The following is a 15,978-nucleotide window of genomic DNA, read 5'->3' as shown; positions in this document are numbered from 1 at the left end:
ATGGTGCCAGGAGGACTCGAGCAGGTTGAGGGGGAAGTGTGCTTGATTTAAGGTTACCTGTGATTACAACGGTAGCCAGTGGAAGGAGTTCAGCCTGCAGTTTTTCATCCTTTCATAGGAGAACTTGATCTCTCCATGCTTTTTGTAAAAAGGAAACCAAAGTCCCAGAGCCTGAGAAACTCCTCCTAAGTTACACGGCCCGGGGTGAGCAGAGGTGACCCTGGAGTGGTGGGAGAGGCCCCTGTGAAGACAATGGCCTTCAAAATCAGGGGCTTCCGATCCGCTGGGAGTTGTTAACATGCAGATTGCTAGGCCCACCCGGCCCAGAATTTCTGGTGTAGTAGTCAGCCTTTTCTTGGCCTACAGAATGTCCCTCTTCAGGGTGTCCTCCATCCCATTAGTGAGGCCATGAAAAGCTTACCTGGGAGGAAGGGGATGATTCTCTGCTTGGGGTCCTTCTGGCCACCTTCGATGGGAAACTTATCCAAAAGCTGCATCTGAGGAGCCAGACAGAGGAACAGGATTCAGAAGACTGGAGCGGCCCTCAGTGTCCCTTCCCCACTCCGCTCCACTGCTCCAGGGCCCCACTGTCCTCACACGGATGAGCGACGCCTCAAATCCCTCATTTCACAGACAATTAACAGACCACATGGGGCATGAGTGGGAGGATGCCAGAGCTCTCTACGCATCAAAGGGGGAGTCTGAACAATCTCAAGGAGGCCTGAGGGTGTAGAGGGAGGTGTCCAGAGATGACCCGGAGTGAGGCCAGGGTAGGGACCGGCAAGATTTCAGGCCAGGCTGCAGGTGGGGTTTCCAGAGACTTCTCCGGACCCAGTTGTTTTCATACGTCATATGCTGGGTGAGCCCTTCAGTCACCCGCCATCCTAATCCCTCCCGGGGCCAGGATGGGGAAGGCCCCCCCTGATGCTTCAGACAGACCACCCACCTTCCAGAACCGCTCTGCGGAAACAGACCCAGATGTTATTTTAATTGCAAAACCAAATCCAGCCCATTGCCCCCACTGCTGGAAGACCCCCTCCTCCGTTTCCTACCTTCCCACCCTGAGATTGCTGCTGTTTTTCCAGGGACAGACCCATTGGAAGAGTTTCCAGGGTTCTGGAAGAACAGCTGTTTTTTTCTTCTGCTATTCTGGGCTGAAATTCTGTATAAACTGGAAAAACACACAGGAGACAGGATGGACGAAGCCACAGCCCCTGTGCGTGTGTGGGGTTAGTCTGCCTTCCAAGGAGTGGGCGGGCAGGAGGTGGAGCGGAATGGAGAGTGGGATCTAGCCCCGCGGACCCAGCTGTGTGACCCTGGGCCGGGCTGCAAGCTTTCTCAGTTGGGCTTCAGGCGCCTCATCAGTAAAATGAGGAAGATCCGTCACATGACATCTGCAGTCCATTCCTTCTTCTGAATATTACTTAATACTAATTGAGCGTCTACATAGAGCACTAAGAAAATAGCAGTACAGAGAAGAGACGAAGTCCCTGCCCTCAGGGAGTTTACATTCTAGTTGCGGGGAGACACACAGTAAACAAATATGTACTGTGTTGGGGGGATACATGCTATGAAGAAAAATGAAGTAGGATAAGGTGGTGGGGCAGAACAGGAAGGAACAGTTATTTTATATAGAGTGGTGTGGAAGGCCTCACAAATCAATGGCAATTCGGCAGAGACCGGCAGGAGGTGAGGAAGCGAGCCACAGTGGAGGGGGAGAATGTTCCAGGCAGGGGAAGGGCCAGTGGAGTGGAGGCTGGAGTCGAGTGAGCAGGGGCTGGGGTATAGGCAATGAGATCCAGGTGGGGCCTGAGTCATGGAGAGGATGGCTCGAGCTACAGTGAAGTGACTGGGCCACAGCGAGGAAGCAGGGAGACCAGTCAGGGGCCTATTTATTGGCTTGGACCAAAGTGCTGCCTTGGAGGTGGTGAAATGTGGTCCTACGCTAGATTTGACACGTGTAGTGTATGTACGTGTCCACACGTGTGCATATTCCCATCTACCCACCCACTCACCCAGCTCTACAGCATGATTTTAGGATCCTCTCTTGCACAATCAAGATCCAACATACACAAGCTATTTACAGCCCACACGTGAAGGGCGGGTCATTGTCAGATTCCATTCAAAACAAGACAGTGACTGCACTGTTATTAACTTTCACTTCCCTGAACACAGTCTAAGATTTAACAAAAGCTGGCTCATGAGTTTTCAAACCCCAATGTTATAAGTCCACCTCTCCAACCTTTAATAATTGCCTGCTACGTGTAAATATGGACAATGGGCCATAACACTATAAACCTGTACTTAGGATTTTTTTTAATCAATAGATTTTCAAATAAATTCTACATGGAGTAGAACTGTTATTTTCTCCTCTCCCCATTTTCCTCACCCATATTCTATTTTGTAAATTTTATTTCTATATTACATAAGTAATTCATGTTCACTGAGGGGAAAAACTAGAAATTACAGAAGCAGTATGTGGTCAAAAAGAGAGCAAGAATCACTCATAATCCTTCCCCCTGAAAAAGAAGCATTAATATTTGGGATATATATCCTTTCCAGATGTTCTTACATGCATGTAGATAAAATAAGCTCATCAAGTACTCTCATTACAGTGTGTAATGACATTGTCCCATGTCAGTGACTACTTCCATATTGGCACTGTTTTTTTGTTTGTTTTTTTTAACGAGAGTTTTGCTCATTCATTCAAACAGTAGGCATTAGGGCAGGCTGTGGTAGAGGATGCAAAAATGGATCACACTGTTCTTGTCCTGGAAGATTTTTCAATCCAGGAACAGAGATGAGGTATCCAAACAAAGACAATACAAGGTAGAAAGCGATAGGTGCCACAAGAGGGGTCTGTTCATTAATTCATTATCCATTCATTCAAGGAACATTTGCTTCCTGTCCCACATCTTATCCCAAAGGGAATGAAAGATGAATTAGGCAGAGCCATTGCCCCTGGGGTAGTCACAAACTGAGGCAGGAGGCAGAGTCATGAACAAGTAATACTAATGACCTATGATAGATGCCAAACTAGCAGGAAGTTCTAGGCAACGTGAATGTCCAACTCTGCCTGAGAATATCTGGGCAGACTTCACAGAGGAGGTGACACTTGAAGTCGATCTTAAGGAATGGATATGAATTCACCAGGAGACTGGATGAAGAAAGCATTTGAAGTTCAAGAACAGCTCATATAAAATCACAAATATGTGAGATGTTTTCCTGCTTAGGAAACATAAGAGCTTCAGTGTGGAGAGTTGGGGGGACTTGTGGAAGACCGAGCTACAAAGGTGGGTTGGGATGAATTGTGGGGAGCCTTGTATGTCATCCCCCAAAGATTTAGTTCCTTCTGTGGTCAGTGAACAGCCACTGATCCATATCAGCATTCTTAACTGTGAGGCAGAATGTTTCAAGGTTTGAATGGGTCATGGTTGATTTACCTACTCTCTACTGTTGGATATTCGCTACTACACGTAATATCAGAGTGAACACCCTTTCCATGTACCTATGAACCTTTCTTAACATTTTTTCTATTTTTTGTTTCATCTCACTGAAACCTATGCAAATTTATAGGTGCCTTAAATCTTTTCTGGAAGAAGACTGAAGACAAATACATGGATATAACTAACACGTTGAAGGCCAGGCCTGAGGCCTTGGAGCAGCAGCTTCATAGGATTTCTGAGGAAGAACACAGAGACGATGAGGAGAAAGGCAGGCCCAGCTCATGCCCCGTGTAGAGCGATCTGCCCTCATCAGACCCCTTTTCTCCTGAAAGAAAGTGGCTTGCTGTGCCCGGCAAGCTGAGGGACTTACCCAAATTGCCCTATCTCTTTGGGGCTGGCAGGAGTTAGGCCTACAGAAACTTTAAGTTTCTGGGGCTTTCCTGGTGGTCCAGTGGTAAAGAATCCGCCTTCCAATGCAGGGGACGCAGGTTTGATCCCTGGTCGGGGAACTAAGATCCCACATGCTGCGGGGCAAATAAGCCCGCGCGCCACAACTACTGAACTCACCTGCCTCAATGACAGAGCCCACGTGCTGCAAACTACAGAGCCCACGCACCGTGGAGCTCGTGCGCCACAGCTAGAGAGAAGCCCGCGTGCCGCAATGAAGAGCCCGTGTGCTGCAATGACAGATCCCGCATACCTCAACGAAGACCCCGCGTGCCGCAACTAAGACCCGACTCAGCCAAAATACATATATATAATATATATATAAATAAATAAATGGTAAGCCTTTTAAAAAAAAGTTATATAAAAAAAGAAACTTTAAGTTTCTTATCAGCTCTGACATGCATTTGTTCTCTGACTCCTGAATTCCTTTTCTGACATAAGATTCTGAGATTCTCACTAACAGTGCATAGGGATGGTGGTGCCCAGAGAAGTGGACAGGGGCACGTAAGATTCATGCATTCCTTCCTTTCCTCCCAAAACATTTGCTATGTGCCTTCTAGATGTCAGCCCTCTGTTAGGGGCTAGAAATAATTTAAACTGCTGGTCTATGGACCACAGTAGCAAAGCCCTAGAGCTGTCTCATATGGCAGTCACTACCCACATGTGGCTATTAAGCACTTGAAATGTGGCCCGTCCAAACAGAGATGTGCTGTAAGTTTAAAATATGCACCAGGTGTTGAAGACTTAGTACAAACCAAAAAAAGTGAAATATCTCATTAACAATTTTTGTATTGATTGCATGTTGGAATGATAATATTTTGGATATATCAGGTTAAGTAAAAATACTTTAAAAATAATTTCACCTGTTTTATGTTTTTATGTAGCTACTAGAAGAATTTAAATTATATATATGGTTCATATTATATTTCTATTGGACAGGCTGCTCTAGAGCAAGATGGTTCTCAAAATGTAGTTTTAACTCTGCCCATACTTGACACCTTGGAGGAGGGGAGGTGTTTGTTAAAAATGCAGTTTCCTGGGCCCTACCCAGGAGTCTGTGAAGCTTTGTTTTGGTGCTAGAGACTGACAAGCAAGTTTTGGAGTGACGGGGAATGGTGAGGCTGCATGAAAAGGATTCTGTGGGACCTGAAGGGAGAGGTCAGGGAAGACTTCCTGTAGGAGGTGAAGCTAGCTCTGTCTTGGCAGAGGGACTGTCACGTTCCCTGTACCTTCCCTGCCAAGAGCAGTCTGAACCCCCTCCGTGGGTTCACGTGCCTCCTGGATGGCAAGGGTCGTCTGATAGCCCTGCGGATTTGAGTTTTTCCTCAAAAGGCCTTTTGAGGATGCTTTGCAGCTGGGCTCTCTCCCACCTCCTCCTTCTGTAACAGATATTCCTCTTCCCCCACCTCTGCCTTAGTCTGGGCCCCCTGAGGCCACGACAAGCCCATCTGCTAAAAGTACTGGGTCAACGGGCTCTCTCCAGAGCCGTGAGCGCCCAGCTGACCTGCCACCCTCCCCCCTGGGCCTTCAGGTGCTGATCTCAGCACACCTGTCACCTGATCCCCCCCGCTACCGCCGAGCCTCGGCATCTGTCCTCCCTGTTATCTCCAGGGCCCACTGGCCACAGGAAGACGATGCACTGCTAACCAGATGTTGGTGACATTTTCTCTGCCCACAGGTGACATTTCAAAAAAAGCCAATCCCCTGGCTCAGACTCCAGAGCAAACCAAATACAGGCGGCCAGCTGAGTTTACTCAGCCGGGGGGCTCGCAAAGCTGCCCCATTCAGCGAAGTGGCCCGTGCGCAGTATGGCAGAGTGGTGGGCGGTGGGATAAACATATGCGGCCATGTGTGATACACAGTCCAAATGTCACCCCACCTGGGGCGCCAGGCAGGCCGTGAAGTGGGTTCTGTAACCTGGTGGGCGCCTAATTTGCAGGACTGGGTCTGATAGAGAAAAGTCACATGAAAGGCTCAGGGAGGCTGTCTGATGAAGAGGCTGCCCAGACCTTCCCTGAGGAGGAAGCCTGGGTGTGTGGGCAGTGAGGAAGGAAGCTCCGCCCCGCCGAGAATTCTGCTGCAGCCACATTTCTGGGCAGGAAGTGCATTCTCCTGTCACTCCAGCAAGGGCCTGAGTCAGGCTGGAGGAAAAGCAGGGCCCGTTGCCAGGGCCCTTCTTAGAGTGAGAGGCATTTGGCTAAGGGAGCCCTCGGCAAGCACATGAGAACTCTGCAGCATGAGCAGGACGCCAGGCTGTTTATCTAAGGGGTGGATAGTGCGAGAGATACAGGACAGCTCGGCTTCAAGAGCTGGCCCCAGCCAGAGAAAGCTGGTTCGGCAGCTCTTCGTGGGCAGGGCTGAGCAGCAATAAACACTGGGGAGAGAGAAGGGTGGACCCCGGGCCCAGCTGGGGCACATCTGTAACCCAAGAGGCCAACTCCTCGCCCTTCTGAGAGGGTGGAGTTCCCAGCAACTCCAGTTTTGGGGCCCCAATGCTTGTGACCATTTCCAGCTCAGGAACAAAGGGAACGTTAGTTACTACAAGAGGCTGGTGGGTTCCCTGATCTAGAGATTCCCCTTACAAAGAGGCAAGGTCACTCCATCTCCCTGAGAACTCTGAGAGATCATGGGAAACCTCAGAACTGGTTTGTCCATCCTACTGACTTAGGGCTCACCAGGCCCTGTGTTAGACGCGGGGACACAGCAGGGAGAATCACGGAAACAGAGAGAGACAATAACGATACATGTGACTTTTCTTAAAGTTCTCATCCTTTGTGGTCTGAAATGTACTTCCCCCCATTCCCTTCCTTCTTTGATGGCCTTATCAGGCGACACCTACTCTGGGAAGCCTTTGACTGTCCCAGCCTAAGGTCACACCACCTCTCTTTGAATTCCAACAGCACTCCTGGTTGGTATCCCTATTTCAGTATTTCACATAGTCTTTTGAAAATTTTTTGTACATGTTCATCTCATTGCCCGCAAGAGGAGGCATCCTTCCCTTTGAATGGTCTTGGTGCCCTTGCAGAAAACCAGTTCAGGATAAATGTATGGGTTTATTCCTGGACTCTCAATTCTATTCCTTTGATCTATATGTCTATCCTAGGTCTGTAGGATGCCACCTTGATTACTGTAGCTTTGTATAAGTTGTTTTCTTTTCTTTAATAGACTTTTTAAAGAGAAGTTTTAGGTTCACAGCAAAACTGAGCAGAGAGTACAGAGACTTCTCATATACTCCCTGACCCCACACATTCCTGGTCTCCCCCGATCAGAATCCCAAACCAGAGCAGCACATTTATTGCAACTGATGAAGCTACATTGACAGATAACTATCACCCAAAGTCCATAGTTTACATTAAGGTTCATGTTTGGTATTGTACATTCTAGGGGTTTGGACAAATGTATCACATGTGTCCACCATGACAGTATCACACAAAATAGTTTCACTGCCCTAAAAAACCTCTGTGTTCCACCTATTTGTCCTCTTCCCACTAACCTGAGTAACCACTGATACTTTACTAGTTTTGCCTTTACTAGAATATCATATAGTTGGAATCATACAGTATATAACCTTTTCAAAATAGACTCTTTAATTTTTAAAATGCACAATATGCATTTAAGGTTCCTCCATGTCTTTTCATGGCTTGATAGCTCACTTCTTTTTAGCACTGAATAATATTCCATTATGTAGATGTGCTACAGCTTATTTATCTATTCACCTACTGAAGGACATCTTGGTTGCATCCAAGTTTTGGCAATTATGAGTAATGCTGCTGTAAACATCCATGTGCAGGTTTTTGTGTGGACATAGTTTTCAACTCATTTGGTTAAACACCAAGGAGGATGATTGCTGAATTGTATGGTTAGAGTATGTTTACTCTAAATGAACTGTACAGTTAAAAAAGGTTAAAACAGTAAATTTTATGTTACGTGCATTTTACCACAATACAAAATGGTAAGTTTGATGTTACGCATTTTTTAGCACAATAAAAAAAGAGAGAAGAAGATACTAGGGCTCTACAGTATGGAGAACCCGCGGAGCAGGGACATGGATTAGAGAGGAGTCACTGCAATTCTCTCCTTGTCACCCCGGGAGCAGCTATTCAAAGAGCACTGAGCAGAGCACTCGAGTCTGGAGCCTGGGCTCCAGGCTGCACTGGCTGACCAGTGACCCTTTGCAAGGCACTTATTCTCGTCTGCGTAATGTGGGAAGATGATGCAACTCACAGGGAAGATAGGAGGACCCAGAGAAGATGCTGCGGTGGATGTGTTCTGTACGCGGAACGGGGCAGCGCAGCCATGAGGCAGCAGGGCAGCTGCTCAGAGAGTTCCCAGGATGAGGCGAGGTTGAGGGTGGCTGGACAGGAGGGATACAGGCTCTCTTGCCAAAACCACTAGAAGCTTCAGGGAACAGACTCGACACCCCAAGTGTCCCTGAAGCAGCAGCTGAGGAGAGAGACAGAGGGTAGAGAGGACCCGTCCATCCTGGCAAGGAGCTTCCTGCCTTGGATGCATTTGGTGGCTGGGGCATGGGCGCACGCCATACTGAAGCTGACTCACGGTGCTGGTATATATTCTAGCTTTGTGAGGGAGCCCATCCCGGGTTCCTAAGTCCTTAACAAGCCAAAGAAGTCTTGCTTGACCATTTTCTGGAAAACATGCAAGTTTTCACTACTTCCAATCCCTTCCCAGTCAAGCCATTGCTATGATGTTCCATGCACTGAATGAGTGGGATTCAGGGAGAGTGTAAGTCATGGTCCATGACGTGACTGGGAGCTGGGAGAGCCAATGGGCACAAGGGGTTTACCTAGTAGTGTTAGATTGAGTGTCAGTCTGCTGAGAGGCATAAAAAGCATGTGATGGGGGTTCAGGAAAGGACAATGTTGGTGTGGCTGGCGTAAGCAAAGCAGACTTCTCAGAGGAGGTCACGTTACACGTGGGCCTTGCATAAAAGAGAGCTGGAGAGAGGGGAAGAGGGCATTCCAGAGGGTGGAATGGTGAATACAAAGGCTTGGCAGCGGGAGTGTTAGGCCTGCTAGATGAAACAGATTGGAGTGAATTGACTTGCTTATGAATTCCATGAAACGCTGCCATGTGTTGGAGAAAGTGGTGGGATCCAGGGTGGAGGCCCCTGATCATTTATTCCAGGGATTTGGGGATGACCACGCAGTTGGCACCAGAGCAGGAGAAGGGCAGAGGCCTGATGTGCCGCTCCACAGGGGGAGTTAGGGCATCCTAAAGCATCACCGGAAATGTGACGACATGGAGAAAGAGTCAATTCCAGAGCTCATCTCAAGGATGGCACTGCGTGTGGATGGAGTCTCTGGGGTGGGGGATGGCAGGTGAGATGCCCCAGATGGCTGCTCGAGTAATAACCCTTACTCTCTAAACTGCTGTCTAAGTGCTGGGTCCGGTGATGGGTGGGTGCTTTGCTTTGCTGAGGGTCTGAGATGAACAACTCAGGGCAACAGAGGAGGCTTTGGGTACCACCAGGGTCCTTCTCCACTCTCCCCCGACACCCTGCCACAGATGCTGAAGACATTCTGAACACATATTTAAAGACCACTGGTTTGAAGGGAACGTCAAACAAATTATTATCCTCCCCAGGGAGCCCATGCACCTCAGTTTGGCCTTGCTTATCCCAAGGGCACCTCTCCAGGAAGCACCAGCCTGGCATCTTGTGCACAAATGCAATCAGGGCACATACGCTCGAGCAAGGGTTCCTTGACTCTGAGTCTGACTCTGCAACCCCTGTGCTAGGAGCGTTCCTGCCCTCTCAGAGCCGAGATCTCATGACTAAGGATACCCGAGGGTGGGATGGGTCACACGCTCACAAGTGACCCGGCCTCTGCACCCACCATGACCAACCACGCAGGGACAAGTGACTAGCAGGAGCTGGGCACTCAAAAAAGATCAGTGAATTGATCCTCCCCTGCCTGCCTCTCAGGGCTATTAAGAGAATCAAAGAGGATTAGAATATTGAGCAATGATTGAGGCAAAAACTGAGCAATTACTATGTGCTGCCCACAAGGTAGGTGTGATTCGCCCTGTGTTTTATAGATGAGGAGGCAGGTACCCAGAGAAGTTAGGTAACCTGCTCAACAACACAGAGCAAGGGAGTGACAGGCAAGAGTGAAGCTCAGGTCATACAGGGCTTCCCAAAATGATGCAATTCCCCCTTGAAGGCAGGGCAGTACAGACAGGGTCCCCCAAATATATGTACAAGCCCCCTTACCTACATGGTATCAATATCACTACTATGATTTATCTATTACTTTTCTTTCAGTCCCCTTCTGGAAAAACTTAAATACTTATTTTTGTTGATTATTAGTTTCCTATTACTGCTATAACAAATTACTACAGCTCAGTGCCTTAAAACAACACAAATTAATATTCTTAGCATGCTGGAGGTCAGAAGTCCAAAACAAGTCCTAAGGGACTAAAATTCCAGGTGTCAGCAGAGCCATTTCCTTCCTGAAGTTCTGGGGGAGACTTGGTTTCCTTGCCATTTTCAGCTTCCAGAGGCCACCCATACTCCTTGGCTCATGGCCTCCTCCTCCATCTTCAAAGCACATTAATCTCTGCCTCCATTGACTCTTTCATTGCTTCTCTGACTCTCCTGCCTCCTTCTTATAAGGGATCCTAGTGATCACATTAGGCTCACCTGGATAATCCAGGATAATCTCCCCTTTTTAAGATCCTTAATCAAATCTAAAAAGCCCCTTTCACCACATAAAGTAACAATCTCAGGTTCCAGGAATTAGATTGTGGCTATCTCTGTGGCGGAGCATTATTCAGCCTATCAAACGCCACATCCAAAGCAGTAATATCTATGAAATCATAAGTGTATTGGTGTGTGTGTATACACACATTATATATACACATATTCTAACTGTGTTAATTTGCTAGGGTTGCCATAACAAAAGACCACAAACTGAATGGCTTACACAATGGAAATATACTGTCTCCCAGTTCTGGAGTCCAGAAGTCTGAGAACAAGGTGTTGGCAGGGTTGGTTCCTTCTGAGGTCTGTGAGGAAGAATCTGTTCCATGCCTCTCTCCTAGTTTCTGTGATTTGCTGGCAATCTTCAGTGTTCCTTGGCTTGTGGAAGCATCACCCCATCCCTGGCTTCATCTTCACATGGTGTTCTCCCTGTGTGCATGTCTGTGTCCAGATTTCTCCTTTTTATAAGGATATCAGTCACTGGATTAGGGGCCCACCAGTATGACCTCATCTTAACTAATTACATCTACAACAACCCTATTTCCAAATAAGGTCACATTCTGAGGTACTGGGGATTAGAGCTTCAACATATGCATTTGGGGGAAACATAAGACTTCAACCCCTAACACCGACACACACTGAAACAATACATCACTATTAAAAGATAAAGTATTTGCCCATATACCACCCAAAAGCCTCTTCCTGAACTCACAGAGGTGCCTGCACAACATTTTGGATAATAGCTACTCAGATCTGGATTCAACAGTGTCCTCGTCTGCAAAATGAGGACAGTGATAGAACCTGCCTGATAGGATGGGTGAGAGGATTCAGTGAGATAACGGGTATAAAGTGCTTGGCACAGACTAAGTGCCCCACATGTGAGCTATTATTGTCACTGCTGTCATCAGCATCACTCTTGCTATGGCACTAGCCTGCACCCCCAGGGCCAGGGAAAGTGCTTGGGAACCCACAGCCCTGAGACCAGAAAGGCAGGGAGACCATGAGGGACAGACGGGTCTGGGAGGTGCCTTGGCCAGGCCCCGCCCTGCTGTGAGTGTCTAGGGGCCCCGGGGGAGCTGCCCAGCTTGTGTTCGTGGGCTGGGCTTGGGGAGGAGGCCTCTGGCTTTCCCAGCAGCTCATCAGGTGTGTGGGAGCTGGCTGGGACATGTGTGACATTAACGTGGTGGAGCCTGCAACACCTGCAGTGAGATGTAGAGGGAAGAAAGCAGGGATGTGCAGGATGGCCTTATCCCAGGGGACCTCCTCAAGCCTAGAAGGTGTCCAAACCAGTGGCTACCCTGCCTCCCCCTGAAACTCCCTAGGGGGCTCATTCCATACACCCCCCCCCCCACCATGCAGACCCACAGCCTTTGGAGAAAGCGCACTGGGTGGGAGTCAAGAGCGGAGGGTTCCAGTTCCAGCCTGCCAAGGCTTGCTAGGCAACTGGGGCAGGAGACTTGGCCTCTCTGAATGGCAGTGGCCTCATCTGCGAAATACTGCTCCTGCCTCTGTGGGTGTCGAAGACCCAAGGAGAAGACGCGTGAGAAAGTGCTACCAACTGCGAGATGCAATGATTCCTGTGTAATTTCTCTGAGCCTCAGTCTGCTCATCTGTGAAATGGTGTCAAGCCCGTTTTTCTCCTCTCTGAGGGCTAACGCAAAGTTGAAAAGAGAAAACGTACACGTAAAGCGCTTTAAAGCATGCCAGGCGTGGAGGGAGCCATCAGAAGCAGTCACCTCTCTTAGCACTGTTTTACCATTATTTTAGAACTCTGGTTAGTGATGGAATGCCTGGGCTCTGAAGTCAGAATTCCAGTTTATTCCCTCCTGGCTATGTGACCTTAGCCAAGTCACTTAACCTCTCTGGGATCCAGTTTTCTCATCCGTAAGGCGGCAGTGAGTGAGAAGAGCCTCCTCCCCATGGTGGTGTATGGATTGAATGAGATTACACAGGTGAGCGCGGTGCTTGGCTTACCTAAGTGCTTGATAAATGGGGTCACCTTTTTCAAGGTGAAGAGGCTCCGGTGGTATATATCTTCCTGTCTCCTGTGTCTTGCCTCTCCCCTGCTTGGGAGCTGCTGGAAGTTGCTAGTGAGACCTGACTGTCAGGTGAAACTGGCAAAAGCCACACAGGCCCAGGGAGTTCCCACCGGGAGCGCTGCTGCAGCAGGTGACTTGGGTAGGTCACCTGCCCACCCTCCCACATCGTCCCCTGTCAGACACTCCACAGCACAAGAGACCAAAACACACTTGAAACCTCTTTGAAGGTTCTGGTGAGGAGAGCACTAAGTACGTACCATCTCTGACGCTGCTGCAACCTGCCCCCATCTGATGGTTTCATTTCGGTTTCGAGCCCTTTGTTGGCTCTCTGCCTCCCATGGGACACAAGCCCATTCATGACCTCTGCCCTGACTGACCTCTGCAGTCGCATGTCCTGCCGCTACTGCATGTCCCCACGTACTGCACAGCCTGCCTGCATCCTCCCTAGACATCACATGCTGTTCCACAGCTCTGTGCCTTTGCACATTCTGTTCCTTTTACTTGGAATGCCCCACCCCATGCGATCTCTTGCTGCCACCACCTATGAGGACTTTGCACAGGTTTAGCCCTCATTGACTCCCTTCTCTAGATTGCTTCTGTGGTTTGGTCACGCTTCTAGAACCGCACTTACTACTATATCATAATTATTTGTTTATACACCTGCCTCCTTTCAAAAGCCTGTGAGCCTCTTGTAAGCAACTGTGTCTCAGTATGCCCAACGTCCATCACAGTGTCTGACATGTAGCTGGGCACACAGCTAGACTACATTTCCTAGCCTCCTTTGCTGGGAGGTGCAGTCATGTGACTGAATTCTGACCAATGGAATATGAGCAGGGGTGATGTGTGCCTCCTCCAGGCAACCCATAAACTCTCCCTGCAACCTTTCACGTTCTCTCTTCCCTCCCTTGCTGGGTGGAAACAGAGATTCATGGGGAATGGAGTCACCAGATGGGAGAGTCTGTGTTCCCTGAATGACTACCTGGAGTAGAGCTCTCTAGTAACTTGTTTTGGTCTATGACATGAGCAGGAATTAAACCTCTATTGTATTGAGTCCCTGAGAGTTTGTTACACAGCAATTAACCTGTCCTGACTAACACAAAGGAGCTCTTAGTCAAGGTCTGTTGAACCAAATTGAAAGAGGGAAGACAATCTAAAAGGCAGAACCAAAAAAAACAAAAACAAAAACAAAAACAAAAAAAAATAAAAATAAAAGGCAGAACCCTCCATCCCGAGATCCAATCAAGTCAGGCATCACATTCCTACATGATTGAACTATTTCTAAAGCCAAGCCATCACCCCTCCTCCCCCTCCCTGTCCTATCCACCAAGTCACACATACAGTATTTAGAATACCAAGTGTTCCCCTGGAAGGACTGAGAAGGGTGGGGATTGAGGATTTGCCAGATGACCCATAAAAGTCAGCACAGGTGAATGAGCCCCAACCTGAGATCCTGGTTCCACAAGTTTGTAGAAGGCACACAGAGGCACAAGGTGGAATTGTAGGGAGGCGCCTCCTCCTCCCCACACAGGGATCAACACCCCTGACACGTGACCATTCAAGCTCACAGGAACACCTCCAACGACAGAGCATACCATCCCTCTGAGGCAGCCTGCACTACCCTTGGCAGGTTCTGGGAAGTGCTGGAACAGCGTTCCTCACCAGAGTCACCAGGCCAAATTCCCACCTGGTCACAAAGGGCCATGGCCAAAGGGGAGAAAGATCACATTTGGACAGCAGGAAGAAAAAGAAAGGAATGGAGAAGGGCTTCAAATGTATCTTTCCGGTACTCTATGCCCTCACTACTCAAGGTGTGATCCTGAGACTAACCATATCATCACCTGAGAGTGTGGTGGAAAGGCAAAATCTCAAGCCCCAGGCAGACCTGCTGAATCAGAATCTGCAATTTAACTAGATGCTAAGTAGTTCGTGTGCACAGTAAAATTCTTTACTTCTATGCATAGACTTTTTTTTCATTAAAAAATAGTATATTTCTCCCAAGATAAAAATCTTCTTCTATAGCAATAATTATAAATATTTTACAGCAATATACAAAAACATTTTGTGTAAGTAACATACATACATGGTAACAAAATTTCAAACAATATAGGAGAGTTCAAAATGGAAAATAAAATTTTCCCCTGGAAAATATGACATGTATTCTTATGTCACTAAATTTGTGCTATGCCAAAGAAAATGTTACTGAAAACAAGAAGGGAAAGAGAGAAAGAGGTACTTCAAACCTCATTCTCATCCTCTCTTTATTAGAGCATAATTTTATCTCTTTTACAAAGATAATTAGCTATTTAATCATCTATTTCTTACAAATAAGAATATTTTCAAGGGGAAGATATTCTCGTTGGAGCCTGTGACTCAGGATAAGCACAGGATTAAGAATAGAGGAAACTTTTTTTTTTTTTTCTGATCTTCATAATAGGATATTTTTTATTTTTTAAAGACAGACAAATATATTTAAAACAAAGCTTTATCTAGGAATAAATACTTTCCTAAATACTGGCTTGCATACATTGAATATATTGACCTACAGACCTGGTGAGCTATATCATAGAGTTCAACATAGAGGGGTCCAGAGCAAAACAGAAACCTGCCCCTCAGAGTCTTGAGGGATTTCAATGATAAGGAAGACAGCAGATAAGTGAGGCTGCCAGTAGAATTTATGTCTTGATCTCCTCTCTCTAGACAGACGCCCAGAGGTAGGAGGTGAATTTGATTGAAGCGGCTTGAAATGGCAGTGAGGGACTTGTTCCACAATCATATTTGGGAATCTAAATGGAGACTGTTTAACAGGATGGTTTCACACTCATTAGGAGACGCATGTTGGGAAACTATGCACCCATTATGGTTAGGCATAAGGACTTAAGTGCACCTAAGCTTCTCTTGGCTTCTATGAGGTATGAAGGGAATCACATATCTGACTATCCCAGAGGAAAGAGGTTACAGAACACACTGAGTTGAGAGTGAACCAACAGAGCTACCATGGATGCCACCACCATGATCGTGGTGGGAGGTGACAATACAACAAATACTACAGGGGAGACAACCTAGTCCAGTGGCCAAGACTCTAGGGGTTTTTTCACTGCCCGTGAGTGACTAGTTGCTTCTTAGTTGGCCAGAGTTAGATCACCAATTACCTACATTGTAATCTTTCTGTTGAAACAATGTGGTTTCTGTTTTTCTTATTAATCTGGCCCAAATGGATAACAATCATATTGTTTTGTTTTGTCTTGTTTTTAACATCCTTATTGGAGTGTAATTGCCGCAATAGCTCAGTTGGGAGACCTTTAGACTGAGGAAACTCTTTTTAATG

The 15,978-nt window shown here is 47.4% G+C and overlaps 1 protein-coding gene across 9 annotated transcripts in view; it reads right to left on the bottom strand.

Annotated features, from left to right (window-relative positions):
- The window catches only part of SH3PXD2A (SH3 and PX domains 2A), a 246,745-nt gene that overhangs the window by 161,451 nt on the left and 69,316 nt on the right, over window positions 1–15,978 (bottom strand). For all 9 annotated transcript variants that reach the window (XR_009497980.1, XR_009497978.1, XR_009497979.1 and 6 more), the window contains exon 3: window positions 422–497. Coding sequence is in view for 3 of the 9 variants with exons in the window: in XM_059900003.1 (XP_059755986.1) it covers window positions 422–497 (76 nt within the window). In the remaining 6 variants the exon portion in view is untranslated. The remainder of the gene's footprint in view (window positions 1–421; window positions 498–15,978) is intronic.

This window comes from Balaenoptera ricei, chromosome 16, assembly GCF_028023285.1.
Source record: "Balaenoptera ricei isolate mBalRic1 chromosome 16, mBalRic1.hap2, whole genome shotgun sequence".
Lineage (NCBI taxonomy): Eukaryota > Metazoa > Chordata > Mammalia > Artiodactyla > Balaenopteridae > Balaenoptera > Balaenoptera ricei.
This window is presented reverse-complemented; position numbering and strand designations above follow the sequence as displayed.